Genomic DNA, 13,801 nt, shown 5'->3' on the forward strand with positions numbered 1-13,801 from the left:
AGTACAGAAGTAGGTGTAGCAGCTAGATGTCAATGGCACTGGGGGAGAAAGTGAGAGTAGATGCACGCATGCAAGGGCTGGGTTGGACCTGGGTGAAGTTTTCTTTTCTAATGGTTGGGTAAGGGGCTGGGTTTGTGATGTCAGTCTGGAGGAAACAGATAAAACGTTTAGCGCGTTAGTTTGATCTGATGTGGAGATGTGGAGAGCGCATGCAGCAGGACTGAGCCTGGGAATACAGACACACACGGAGCGCAAGAGGACTCTCAGCACCATCTCAAGGTGATCCAAAGAGCCGTTTTCACTTGGACCAGCATGCCAAAAAGACAAATCTATTTTCAGTGCCTCCACATTCTTGGATACTGGTCCATATTTTGAGAAAATAAACTCTTTTAAGCGGATTTTCACAGCTCCCTGATATCTGAAACACTCCACTGTTAGAATGAATCTCGACAGACTTTTTATTTGACAGTTTTGGCGGTTTATTCGCAGAAGGAAGCGTGACCGCGAGCATTTGGACGCGACCTATTTCGCGCCGGTGAAAGGTGGCACTCTCAAATAACCTTTATCCAGCGTTACATCTCTCCAAACAACCTTACACTATCCAGACAGCAAACTGTGTAAGTCTGCAACTAAACGCGCTATTGTCGCTTTCATTCTACCACAACGAGGATACATTATTGCGCGCGTAAATGAACTACAAGTGAATGACAATTAGACTTTTACGCAGTCATTGCGCGCTAAAGATACTGTTTTGAGGAGATCCCTGAGACGCGAGATGCTCTGTTTGAACCTGAACACCCAAAAAGCAACGTGGAACTATTTAAAGTAGAAAGTTTGCTGTCATTCACTCATTAATTCCGACATCCAGTTACATAAATCGTAAATTAAGTGAAAAACAGACTCTCCACCTTAATGCACTGACAATTTCGTTCTTCCCTTGTCATTACATTTTAATTTTTAAAAAGACAATTAAGTAAAATAGAATCTCCTTAACATTAACTCATTAACCTATTGTAAATTAAACAAAATTTATGCTACCATTAATGAAGAAAAGGCACCCAAAACAGTTTAAGCAAATTAACTATTAGCTCCCTTCCCAGGTGCAATTCAAAACAAACAAACAAACAAACAAACAAACAAACAAACAGATGTCCACGCGTTAAAAGACACAGCTTCACTTCAATAAAATGATTTTTTTTAGACTACTGGTTATTCTTCTTGCAGTATTTCACACATGGCCGCTAAACAGGGCTCAGCCAGATCATATCCAGAAGTACAAGCGGACACTGGCACAGAGAGCTGATCGAGCGCTTGCTGGAGAACAGTGCGGCTCAATCAGCCGCAAGCGGCCGCCGCGCTCCGCGGCGCAGCAGTACCCTCTAGCGGGCGTCGCTGGACGGTACACTCGCTCGATAGACTTGCACTTAAGAAAAAGTAAAAAGGTTAGGTCGTGTTCAGGTGTGTGCGGCTCTAGTGGCATAGATGCGGTTGAATTAACTAACTGGGATATTAATGAGAAGGAGACATTTGATGAACCCCAAGAAGAGACTTTCATATGGAAGAAACAAGGCAAACAGTTACAGAGGGCCACTGATTCTGGCTCTAGAAAGTCCAAATCAAAAGGACACCCTTCGCAGACAGATCAGGGAGGTGAACTAAAGGCGAGCTTGTCCTCGCTAAGAAGGGTTGCACGGAGCCTTGGGGAGTTCAACAAAGAAGAAGTCCCAAAAGATACACAGCACACCCATATCCACCACACTGACTTCTCTACAGAAAATGAAGATTATTCCGGGGAGCAAGAAGGACTGAAGAGTACTGCTGGGGAGCTGTGGAGGGCAGATATACAAAATGTTCCTGCAAAGTGGATGACAGCCATGTATTTTGGTGGCCAGGCGGCGCAACTAAAGGTGAACCCTGCCTTTGGCATAGACCTGCCCCGCTCCAGGTTCACTTTAGAGCTGTGGGTCAAACCGGAGGGTGGCCAGAATAATCATGCCATCATTGCAGGTGGGTGACTGTGCATTCATACATCATTCTCTTTGTCCAAAATTATGTTTTCAATGTTGGAAGTAGGGATGCAGCTTTTTCTTAGGTTCTTAAAACAGTTTTTCTAGGAATTGGAATTGTCATTGGCTATTACTTAAAGCAGCAGTTATAAGTTGAAGGATACATAATTTACAATTAGCAACTAATCAGAATAAATAGTGCTGAAAGGCATACAGCCATACAGACCAAAATGATTATGGAAAGTCAGATTCATTCCTCGAACCTGCCTCAGTTCATCATGTGCATCAAATGGAGTGAGGCGGACTCTTTGTTGTGTCATAGCTTTGACATGTTGTTGTTTCATTTAAAAGGCCTTTGTTTGAGGATATCAGCTGACAAGCAGGTGAAAGGAGAATGGGGAAATCAGCTGCTTACGAGGTGCAAACGATGAGTAGTGCTAAGGAAGGAGTGTTAGAGGAACAAGTGGCCACCACCTGCTCAATGTGTCCTGCCTGCTTTATTTAATCACTTGTTTAGTGCATATGGCTCTTTGCGTTTCCAAGGTTTGATTTATAAGTTGCATGTTCTTGCATGTTCTGGACACTGTATTCACACTGACAGCTAACTGCCATCCAGCACAATTGTTTGATATATTTAGAAGATTTTCAAAGCAGAAATTAGGTAGTTTTTCACATGCAAAGATGATGTGTGAAATGTTGTCTGTTAATGCTTTCCAATTGTTTTGTGTGTGTGTGTAGGGGGGGGGGGGGCTTATTTTTCTCTATCATGTTAGTTATCTTGCTGTATGGTTTTGACAGGCATCTTAGTTGGCTTTTTCAAAGCACACATTATGATTACAAAAACAAAAACAAACAAAGTAAGCTGTGGAACATCACAGAAGGTGCCAGATCCCCCAAGGGAGCTTTCATAATCAGGTAAATGTGCATTTTTGTATGGCTGCTAAGGAGGGTCAATGTGGAAATGATTATATTTGGAAGTGCTTCTGAGCCTAGTTCCCAGTAAGGAGAACAAAGCCCAGAGTTCTCTGGTTGTAACCTGCGCAAGGCTTTTCCTCTACCATGGATGCCAAAATACAGGCTTTTAGGCGAAAGGGGGTGCAAATATTATTCATCTGTTTCTAACACTGATGAGTCATCTATCAGACCTCAAAGAGAGCATTAGATATTCCATTTTAAACTCATCCACCAATTGGAGAAAATCAGTATTCCCCAATGACGTCAAATCTCACAAACCTCTTAAATAAATGAGGGTTTCTACCATCTTGCTAATGTTAAGATTGTATTATTTCCCACTGACATATTTGTCATCATCACTAAAATCATGTGAACATTCACTCCAGCTCTTTCTGAGGTCAATGGATTTCTTTTAACAATCAGTGGACGAATCTATAGTTATAAAGCCAGTTTTTTAAAAAATTCCTCACGCTGCCAAATGAGCGTTTAAAGGTTTACTGGAAGTGGACTTTTTCAGCACTCACTATTAAGTGATACTGTTTGAAAACACTCACTTTTTCTCTGTCTCTCATAAACACTTATCATATCGAAGCCATCAGTTATACAAGGTTACAAAAAAAACAAAAATCTTCAGCACATTTTGTCTCCAGCCAAACTCAGCACTCCGGGCCAGTCTGAGGTACTATTATTATGAGTCTTTTATTCAGTGGGAGACAGACAATATAAAAACAGTAAGATAAGAACTCAGGCTTTGAAAATGTAGTAGCATCCAAGTGGATAGTACTCTGGAATGGTTTATCTTAAAATTCATGACTTCAGGTCTGATACACACAGAAATTGGCAGATGTTGTCGCACGCTGGAGCTCTGCACACACATCGGCAGGCTTTTCCAATGAATGAAATTTCAGTGTGGTCCATGTCCCTCAGGATATTTTGTTTAAAGCTGCCCATCTCTCGTTCTCCCGTTTGCAGGAAATAATGCACCCAACTGTGTATGTGCTCGCATGTGCGTGTGTTGTTAGGAGGGTGAAGGGGTTCCCTGACCTCTCTCTGTCCTTCGACGGTAACATCTGGCTGCCAGATGTGACTGCTCCTAAGAAAGGCGTCTGGGAATATCAGTGGATTTGTTGAATGGAAATGACTTAAACTCTTAAACTCTTCAGATAATTAAACACCAATTACTCTGTGCTTGATGAAGCTCATTGACTTGCTCTTTTTCTAGGTGTGTTTGACAACTGCTCGTATCCCTTGAGCGAAAAAGGTTGGTCTGTTGGGATTCGAGCAGCAGACCCTACAGGAAGAAAAGACGGCAGGTTTTTCTTCTCCCTTCGCACAGATCGGGCACTCAAATCCACCACTATAATAGTGCACCAGCGCTACCAGCCCAACAGCTGGACTCATGTGGTGGCCAGTTATGATGGCCACAAGATGGCGCTATACGTAGACAACTCGAAGGTTGGCGAGAGCAGAGAACAGTCGGGTGACCTATACAGTCCTTACATAAAGGCCTGTCGCCTGTTTTTGCTTGGTGGAGACCAGTCAGATCATGAACACAGTTTCCGTGGACATTTGGGAGGTGTTGCGCTATGGGGTTATGTGCGCACTCACGAAGAACTTCTTAAAGGTCACCAATCCCATGCAGAGAAACAAACGCCCATATTGTCACAGTGGGCAGATTTCTCAGAGGTTGAGAATCAGTGGGCGCCCTACAAAGACCGTCACAACCCAGTCATTGTGGCTCTTCCTGTTCCTGAGCGGCAACTTGTTTCTCCATTTCTTCCACCTCCATGTGGCGTGACCGTGTGTGACAATGCTGACTTCATCCTCAGTTATAACCAGCACTGGCAACTCCGAGCCGAGAAGCGCCTACGATACCGTATCGTGAACATCTGTAAGGATGATGGCAGTGACCCTACGGTCTCTCTCCAGCAGATCCAGCTCCAACACCAGGCCTTGAAAGATGCCTTCCGTCCTTACAACATCACCCTTGAGCTCAGCATTCACACCATCTACAACTCTTCCCTCCAACGGCGCTTCATCCTCAGCAACTGCCACATTGCCAAGGTGGGGAACCGCCACTGCGATCCCGAGTGTGACCATCCTCTAACGGGCCACGATGGGGGTGACTGCTTGCGCATGGGGCCCTGCTACAACTGGAAGAGGAGGGATGGAGTCTGCAACCCTGAGTGCAACAGCATTCACTATGATTATGATGATGGTGATTGCTGTGACCCCGAGGTCACAGATGTCGCAAAGACCTGCTTTGATCCTGAGTCTTCTCAGAGGTGAGGTTATTCAATATGGTTCCACTTTGGCAACAAACTTGAATTAAATTTAATTTTAGTGGGATGTGTAATAGGGTTCACGTTTTGGTCTTACAGTTTTTCTCAGTCACTTTGGTACATTTCTCAGATCAGAATTGAAATTCTCAAAACTACCTGTTCAATTCTCACATCATTGTGTCACTTGTGCACATCAAAAAAGCAGTTTCTCAATTCTTTGAACAAGTTGCAAATGCTTTGGAACATCCATGCAAATGATTATGTACAATTCTCTGTTGTTTCCTACATTATCGGTTGCTAATGTCATGTTGCTCAAAATTTATTATATAGTTTTCTGTGCAATAGTCTTACCCCCCAAAACATCGAGTCTTTAGTTCATCGTATAAGTCATTAAATGCAAAATGGTTAATCTAGTTGCAATAAACTGCCAAGCACACTTTTTTTTTTTACACATTATTATTAGACTTTTTGTCAGTTTGGCATGAATTGTGCAAGTGAATATTTACTAATGAGGAGAATGTAGATGATAAACCAATGATAAACCATTTCTCTGAAATAGCTCAAAGGTTCATCTCATGAATCTTCAGTTGGAAAGCTTATACTGTATAGACAGAGGACAACACAAGAGTTACACATTTTGACAATTGACTTATTTTCATCTTTGTGCCCATATTTCTTTTTCCTTTTCTATATCACAATGACATTGTAAAGGTTTTTTTTTGGCCAGACCACTAGTAAAAGTGTAACTGGGAATTCTATCCAGTCTCTTTCAATCAATATCCCACATACAGTAATGTGTAAATTTGTACTTTTGAAATGGATATATGGCATACATAAGCATATTGCATACTGTTCAATACAGTAACTGTCATCCAAAATGTTGCCATAGTTTACATCAGAACATCTCTCCAGAGTACACTGTTATATTGACAACATGACTAAGCAATTTGACTGTCTTATCTATAAACTATGACACAAGGACTTGTCATTCGATGGCACTGACATGTTCATTGACACAGATATTTATTTTTGAGAGATGAACTAAGGATTTTGTGCAAGAGACTGGCTTTTGCAGGTAATCCATGGTGTTTTGCTATTTGTACGAGTTGTTTTGAGAAATGCACTTACTGTTTTGCAAACTGTGAGTTTGATTCGAGAAATGTACCAAAGCGACTGAGAAAAACTGTAATTGAGGAATTGCAAAATCTTTCTAGCAAAAAAATTCTTCAGGATGATATCTGACCGCCTGCTTGCATCTATAGAAATTCATGCAGGTACCATAGTCAGATACCATATCATTACATCAACTATGTACATTTATGTCCTTGGCATATGTGTTCCTACAAAAACTGTTTGCATTAATGTGCTAGGCCGACAAAATGATTAAAAGCGGTCCCTATCCCTCGCTCAGGATCCTTGTGAACTGTTTTTTTGAGTTCAAGAAATTGACAAAAGTTATGTGCTTGTTAAATGTTCTCACAGCAGCATCAGGAAAAAGAAAACCAAATTGTCTTATTGTGAAATAATGTTAACTTTTTCATTTTTTATTTTCAAGATTGTCAGAGCATTCTGTATTACTCAACATGCAAAGCATACAAATCGGCCTTCTGGAATAACTTTAAAAAGCATGGAAAATTTGGATGCAAAACTGAGCCAAAGTATACACTTAATGTGGCTAAACAACAAAACCAGAGGTCTCGACACTATTCATTGTGAAAGGCAGGACAGTTTTGCTCCCGTACAAATTGTTTGATGGCTTACCGCAGTGTCTTTTATTTTTTCTGATGCTACGTATGCTACGTACTGTAAGTAGACGTTAACAAAACCGTAACATCCTGAAAATGTGATTATACTAAGCCTTTTTATCAGCAGGATTAATTTGCTGTATGTCAAATTTCCAGATGCAGTCTAGAAAGTGTTGTTCCAGGCTCAGTGTGCAACAAGACCTTGTGTCTCAGCCACAAGCTGCTGACATTTTATGGTTGCTTGAAAACAAGCTTTCTTTAAGAACCGCCTATCTGTTCCTGAAGGGCTACTATAGAGATTAATAGGGCCCCAATGATACCATTGGATGATGGTCTAAGAAACACTCTTTTGGTTGTTTTGCTCTGAGACCCTTTAAAGAGGACAACAGCAAGTTCATAGCCAAAATCCACAGGCAGAACATTTCTTTCTGTCCGTGGCTGGTGGATAATAAATCATTTGAACGCCATCTCAATGCTGTTTGCACCAAGGGGTTAAGGTTTGACTGATTAGCATGGCCCTGTTGCCCCTGGTGGAAGATGATGTAATTACACACTTTAATTTACAACAAATTACATGTTAAAATTCATTAAAATATAAAACAGTTCTTTAAAATTTTAATACTTATTCACAATATTACAATTTTTATTGTATTTTTGATCAGAGAAATGCAGTCTTGGTGAATGAGATTTGTCTCAAAAGCATTAAAGTCATAGCAACCCCAAACTTTTGAGTTGCAGTTATATATCATCAACATTTCTTTGTTTGAAAGGCACTTATGAGTGTGAAGTGGATAATTCTCCTTTCCAAAGATCAGGATAGTCACTAAAGAGTGTGGGGCTTGTTCCAATCAGCTTTATCATGATGTGAGTTCCCTGTGTTCCTGTGCCAGCCGAGCAACTGCCATTGAGATGATTGGGGATACTAAAAGATATAGCTTTCTTCAGGGAATTTCAGACCTCCTTATTTCTACTAAGGCCAACAGTTTGTAGTAGTGGTGACCTGGAGTAGCATACTGTCCTTGGCACACCATACTCAAAAAACAATCCAAAGGTACTGAACAACCCAAAGATTCATTTACTGGACTTGTTTTCCTCTAAATTTGATGTGTCAATAAGTATAAATGCTAATAGCCAATGGGACTGGATTAACCTAGGTCTCATAGACTAAGCCCTTAGAGAGGTCTTTCCTTACCATGCTGGAAGAGTGTATCGCTAAGGCTGAGGTCCAGAGTTTGCATAGAATTAATGCAGGGATGACATTTTGATGGCAATTGTATAGCGTACTTTTTATGTGGAGGTCTGGGATTTTAATGTTTTGCTCTGTGAGTTATAGCCCAGGTATCTGCTGCTGGGCAGTGAAGCTCGAGTACTTGCCAATGGCTGTCACTACGCAAATTTGTTGTTGAAGCAGAGAGAAACAGCACAAGGGAACCACCAGGTGCTTTTTGGCAAGCTCCAGAAATGGAACGAGAAGAAAGTAAAGACATTTTAGTCCAGACATTTAAGCCAGTAGAACTGAACTACCTGATAACTCTTCTCTTTAGTAATTAACTTTGATGGATGCTTAGCAATTTCAGTGATTTATGATGTATTTATTTCTTTATTTATTTTGCTGCGAGATAGTGGATCAGTGGTTTTGAATATGTTTTAATAAATAGTTTTCTTTTTTTGTGTGTTATTCGAAAGGATTGTGTCCAGCTGAAAGGTGAAGTGTGTAGTTTTTTTTTTCTTCCCAAAAATACTTTAGGTTAATACACAGGTAAAACCATTTATTGGATGACTTCATGGAAGTATAAAGACCACAAAACTAGTCTTAAGTCGCATGGGTATATTTGTAGCAATTTGCAAAAATATATTGTATGGGTTAAAATTTTTTATTTTTCTTTTATGCCAAAAATCATTAGGATATTAAGTAAAAATCATGTTCCATGAAGATATTTTGTAAATTCCCTACCATAAATATATCAAAACTTAAATTTTTATAAGTAATATCCATTGCTAAGAACTTTAGAGTTTAATCTATCTATCTATCTATCTATCTATCTATCTATCTATCTATCTATCTATCTATCTATCTATCTATCTATCTATCTATCTATCTATCTATCTATCTATCTATCTATCTATCTATCTATCTATCTATCTATCTATCTATCAGTTTGTTGATTATATTTTATGACATTTTTTGGACCTTGTAATGTCTGGAATCAATAAGTGCAAGTCAAGGGGGCAAATATTCAGATGTTACATTTTCGTGGCAGAACCCACTTCTGACTCAGAATTTAACCATGTGCCAGTCAATCCCTTTCCCCGACATCCGTGATTGCTCTGATTAGAGGACTGTGCTGACAGTTGAACATTTTCATTTGCTGTTGTTTTTTTCATGTTGTATTTGTTCCCTGAATAAGCATTTTCGTGGCATCAGTTGGTTTGTGGTTGGTTTTCGATTTCCTTGTAACTTCCGAAACAATGAACATGTAATTTTTATTTTTGCTTATTTATTAGCCTATTATTATTACTATTATATCTTTTTTCATAATTTATTGGATTAATCTGTAAGAATAAAAATATGTTCTTCCTAAAGCATATTCAAAGATTGGACTGGTAAATAGTTTTTAAAATATCTTATTACTTCCAAAGCAACTTTGAACACTGCATTCTAAGTGAATTTGGTTTCCTCTTCTACATAGTTCACACTCACTTTCTGTAAGGAAAGCCAATTCTTTGAATTGATTTGTATAAATATTTTGTCAAATAAGACAGCAGAGGAAGTAGGCAGGATTGAATCACGACACTCATATATGTGTCGTTGTGAATACACAGCTTATATTTGTCATGCCCATTGTACCCTGGCTCATGCTTTGTCACATACAGTACTTTGTCTTATACTTCATACAATGGTACATGACGTATACTGTATTACTTCACCTCTCGCAATCATTTTCCACTGTCTACTGTTGTCAACATTTATTATGGATTTGTTTAAATGGCAAATTAATCCGATTCATTTTTCAAATCCAATTTTTAGGATTTTTATGCACATGTCCATTGTGTTCAATATTTGGTCTGGCAGTCTCACAGCATTCTACATCTGATTGGCTTTACTTAATTGAAAAAAAAAAAAAAAAAAAAAAAGAAATGGTCCAAAATATATTTGTATTTTTCAGAACAGATCTGGACCAGCACATTGTTTAAGTCTAAGTCGTGTGAACATAAATTGTTAGATCATTTGAATTCTATTGCTTAATTAGCCCTAGGAGAGATTTAGGCAACACTCAAGAAGATTGGCACAGCCTTTGCTTGTTTAATAATAAAAAAAGACGCAAGACGTATGTTACTTGGTTTATTCTCACATGGAACGGGTCCAAGAAACAGTAGGTGGTTCAGCTAATAGGCTCGACCCTTCTGCACGATCCAAAGGGCATTAAGAACGGGACCTCTTTAAACCAACAGCTCTATGAAATGAGGTTCAAATATGGAAAGCCGTTTTAACATATAGGCCCTGTCCACACGAACACGATTACTTTTAAAACCGCAGCTTTTTCTACTCGGTTTGGCTGTAAATGAACTTGTAAATGCAGCACCAGGTCACTGAAATGAACATTTTTGAAAACTCCTGCCACGGTGAGGATTTTTAAAAACTCTGGTTGCAGTGTTGTCGTGTATATAGTGAAACCACAGTTTTTGTCTTTTGACGTCAGAGTCTGCGCAGTTATCTCCGCCTACTTGAAACTTTTTCAGGCTTCTGACTGGCCAACATGGCTTTACGGTTGAGATTATATTGCCACCTGTTGGTTTGGCATGCTCTTGACAGTGCATATTAGCATTCGTTTGCATTTTCATGTGGACAGAGATTTTTTTTTTTAATTGAAGGAAAAACTTTTATAAAAATACTCGTGTACATGTGGACATGCCCTTAATCTATAATTATACTAGTATCTATTTTCATGCTACTAGTACTTATTTTTTAGAAACTAGTATATTTTCCATTAAGTACTAGTCCTTATTCTTAAGCTACCAGTGCTTATTCTTTAGGTAATAGTGTTTATTCTTTAGGTACTAGTGTCTTTTGTAAAGTTACTAGTACTTATTCATTAGATAGTTCTTATTTATTAAATACTAGTACTTATTCCAATAGTTACTAGTATTTAACCCTTTGTTGCATATGATCACACTGGTGTGATCAGTCTTGGCTGGTCCCTGAATCATATGATCACACCGGTGTGATTAGAATGGTCAGGGCGTCATATGGAATGATATTCCGGACTTTTTTCAAAAGGAATTGCAAATTCTATTTGCAATTGCGTTTTCAGTTTGTGGACGCATACAATGTGACATAATCCAAACGCAAATGCAAATCGCGCATTACCATTTTCATTTTCGTTTAAGTGAACGCACAGTGTCTGCCAAATTTAAAATGGAAATGCAAAGTCCGTTTGCAATTGTGTTTCCCATATCTTACGAGCTATGAGCCTGTCATATTTAAATAGCAATATTAATTACCACATTTGCCTTTTTTACTCTCTCTGCACTGTGCATGTAAACTGCCAAAACTCAAATGGAATCGCAATTCCTTTTGCATTTGAATTTCCAACGTCTACACGGAAACCTGTCAATCAAGTGACAAGGGTGGGGCCATTTTATTGGGCGTGTTTGCATTGGGAAGTGACGTCACTCACAGTCGACGTAATAAATAATTATTAATTAATTTGTGTGGAGTTTGTCATCTAAATACTTAATAACCAACAGGGTTAAGGATGTGTCTTAAAAATTACTTCATCTTTTCTATCCTGTGAAGCTTTACTTAAAAAAGATGTTTCCTGATATTGATACTTTATGTTCTTTTTGTGGTGCTGAACACGAATCCGTTTCTCATCTCTTCTGGGAATGCACATATACAAGTCTGTTCTCGAAGAATTTTTGTATCTTCGATCATACTAAAATGTACCATGTTTTACTATGGTAAATATGAGTTATCGATAGTGTTTATAATTAAACCACAGTAGCCACAAATGTACAGTTGTCTGAGATGTTATGAAATGTTCTTTAACATCATGAACCATAAAATGTAGTCAGTGGTCTGCTATGGTTTATTTTCAAAATAGGTAAACACAGGTCACAAGTTAACACGGTCACATTTCCTTGATTCAGCAGCAGCACGATGTGACGGCGAGAGTCCTGTCTTCAATCGAGAGATCTGGAGCTGATTCGGTGTAGATCGGTAGCTCGGTGGTTAGTGACTCTCGTCTCGTGGCACAGTGCTCCGTCTTTTAGCGCGTGTTCGAAACCCGCGCCATCACAGACGTACTTTATTTTTTTGTTTATCCTACTTACTTCTGCCGCGAAACGGGTGATCATACTAATAACTTGTAATCTTTACAAGAATATCTGAATAATGCAATGAGCAAGTCTGCGTTTATTAAACACTTAATATCATGTCAGTTTGTGCTTACAGAATTGCTGAGTCTGCTGCCGTCGTTCCAGCACATCTGCAGCAGAGACCTGTCCTGAACCAGGAAGTTGGTCACCAGATAACACAGTAAACAGTTAAACCGTAACACCTGAAAGATTAGGCAAATAGACGCTGATTTCGGACATGCATCCTCGGCAGTTCAGACTTTGTGCATTCGACTCAGGAGTGTGATGTCTGTGAGGACGCAGGTCCGGTAATTCTGCAAACAGCAAGCGTACATGATAACTTCAGTCAGCTCGCCTTGACTACTGCAATTTTCCTCACTGTATATTTACAATAAAACAAAAAAGGATATGAAATACCACTGCCTCCTTTCATTTTTTATTTAAACATAATAATAGCAGCAGAAATGTACTTAGTTCAGGAAAATGTGTATATATACAGTCATTACAAATGAAACTAAATATTATATCAATTGCCTCTTTTATTACCGTCAACTGTGAGTGACGTCACTTCCCAATGCAAACACGCCCAATAAAATGGCCCCACCCTTGTCACTTGATTGACAGGTTTCCGTGTAGACGTTGGAAATTCAAATGCAAAAGGAATTGCGATTCCATTTGAGTTTTGGCAGTTTACATGCACAGTGCAGAGAGAGTGAAAAGGCAAATGTGGTAATTAATATTGCTATTTAAATATGACAGGCTCATAGCTCGTAAGATATGGGAAACACAATTGCAAACGGACTTTGCATTTCCATTTTAAATTTGGCAGACACTGTGCATTCTCTTAAACGAAAATGCAAACGGTAATGCGCGATTTGCATTTGCGTTTGGATTATGTCACATTGTATGCGTCCACAAATTGAAAACGCAATTGCGAATATAATTTGCAATTCCTTTTGAATAAAGTCCGGAATATCATTCCATAGCGTCATATCATCAACTGCTGAATTCAAATCTGCTTTTGCTGGTGTGGAGCCAGATCGGACACGATGAGCGCTTGTCATATCACAGCTATTTAGTGTTTTCAACCATATAATACTTATTTGAGGTTTCATACATTTAAATACACATAAGTACTAGCAAAACCATACATTTTTTTGTAAAATATGTGCTGATGTCTGTAGAAGCAGCAATAATGATCCTTACAAATATAATCTTATGACATGTTTTATTAATATCATGATGCCATGGAAAAAATAAGGCTATACATTCAAAAATAATGGTTGCCTAAAAAAACTCACCCTGGGGGCTCAGCTAGAATATTTTAAACTAATGTGTGAAAGAGTTAATTATACTCTTCTCGTTAAGAAAAAAAATAGACCTAGTACTTGTTTTTTAGTTACTAGCAACCTTTTAGACCAAAGATATCCTGAACTTAATAGATTATAGTACTTTT

The 13,801-nt window shown here is 38.8% G+C and overlaps 1 protein-coding gene across 2 annotated transcripts in view; it reads left to right on the top strand.

Moving 5' to 3' along the window:
• Positions 1-212: 212 nt before the first annotated feature.
• The window catches only part of LOC132096344 (pappalysin-2-like), a 69,122-nt gene continuing 55,533 nt past the window's right edge, over positions 213-13,801 (top strand). For both annotated transcript variants that reach the window (XM_059501634.1, XM_059501635.1), the window contains exons 1-2: positions 213-2,007; positions 4,183-5,245. In XM_059501634.1, coding sequence (XP_059357617.1) covers positions 1,188-2,007; positions 4,183-5,245 — 1,883 coding nt within the window. In that variant the 5' untranslated portion in view covers positions 213-1,187. The remainder of the gene's footprint in view (positions 2,008-4,182; positions 5,246-13,801) is intronic.

The sequence above is a fragment of the Carassius carassius genome, chromosome 20 (assembly GCF_963082965.1).
Source record: "Carassius carassius chromosome 20, fCarCar2.1, whole genome shotgun sequence".
NCBI classification, from domain to species: domain Eukaryota; kingdom Metazoa; phylum Chordata; class Actinopteri; order Cypriniformes; family Cyprinidae; genus Carassius; species Carassius carassius.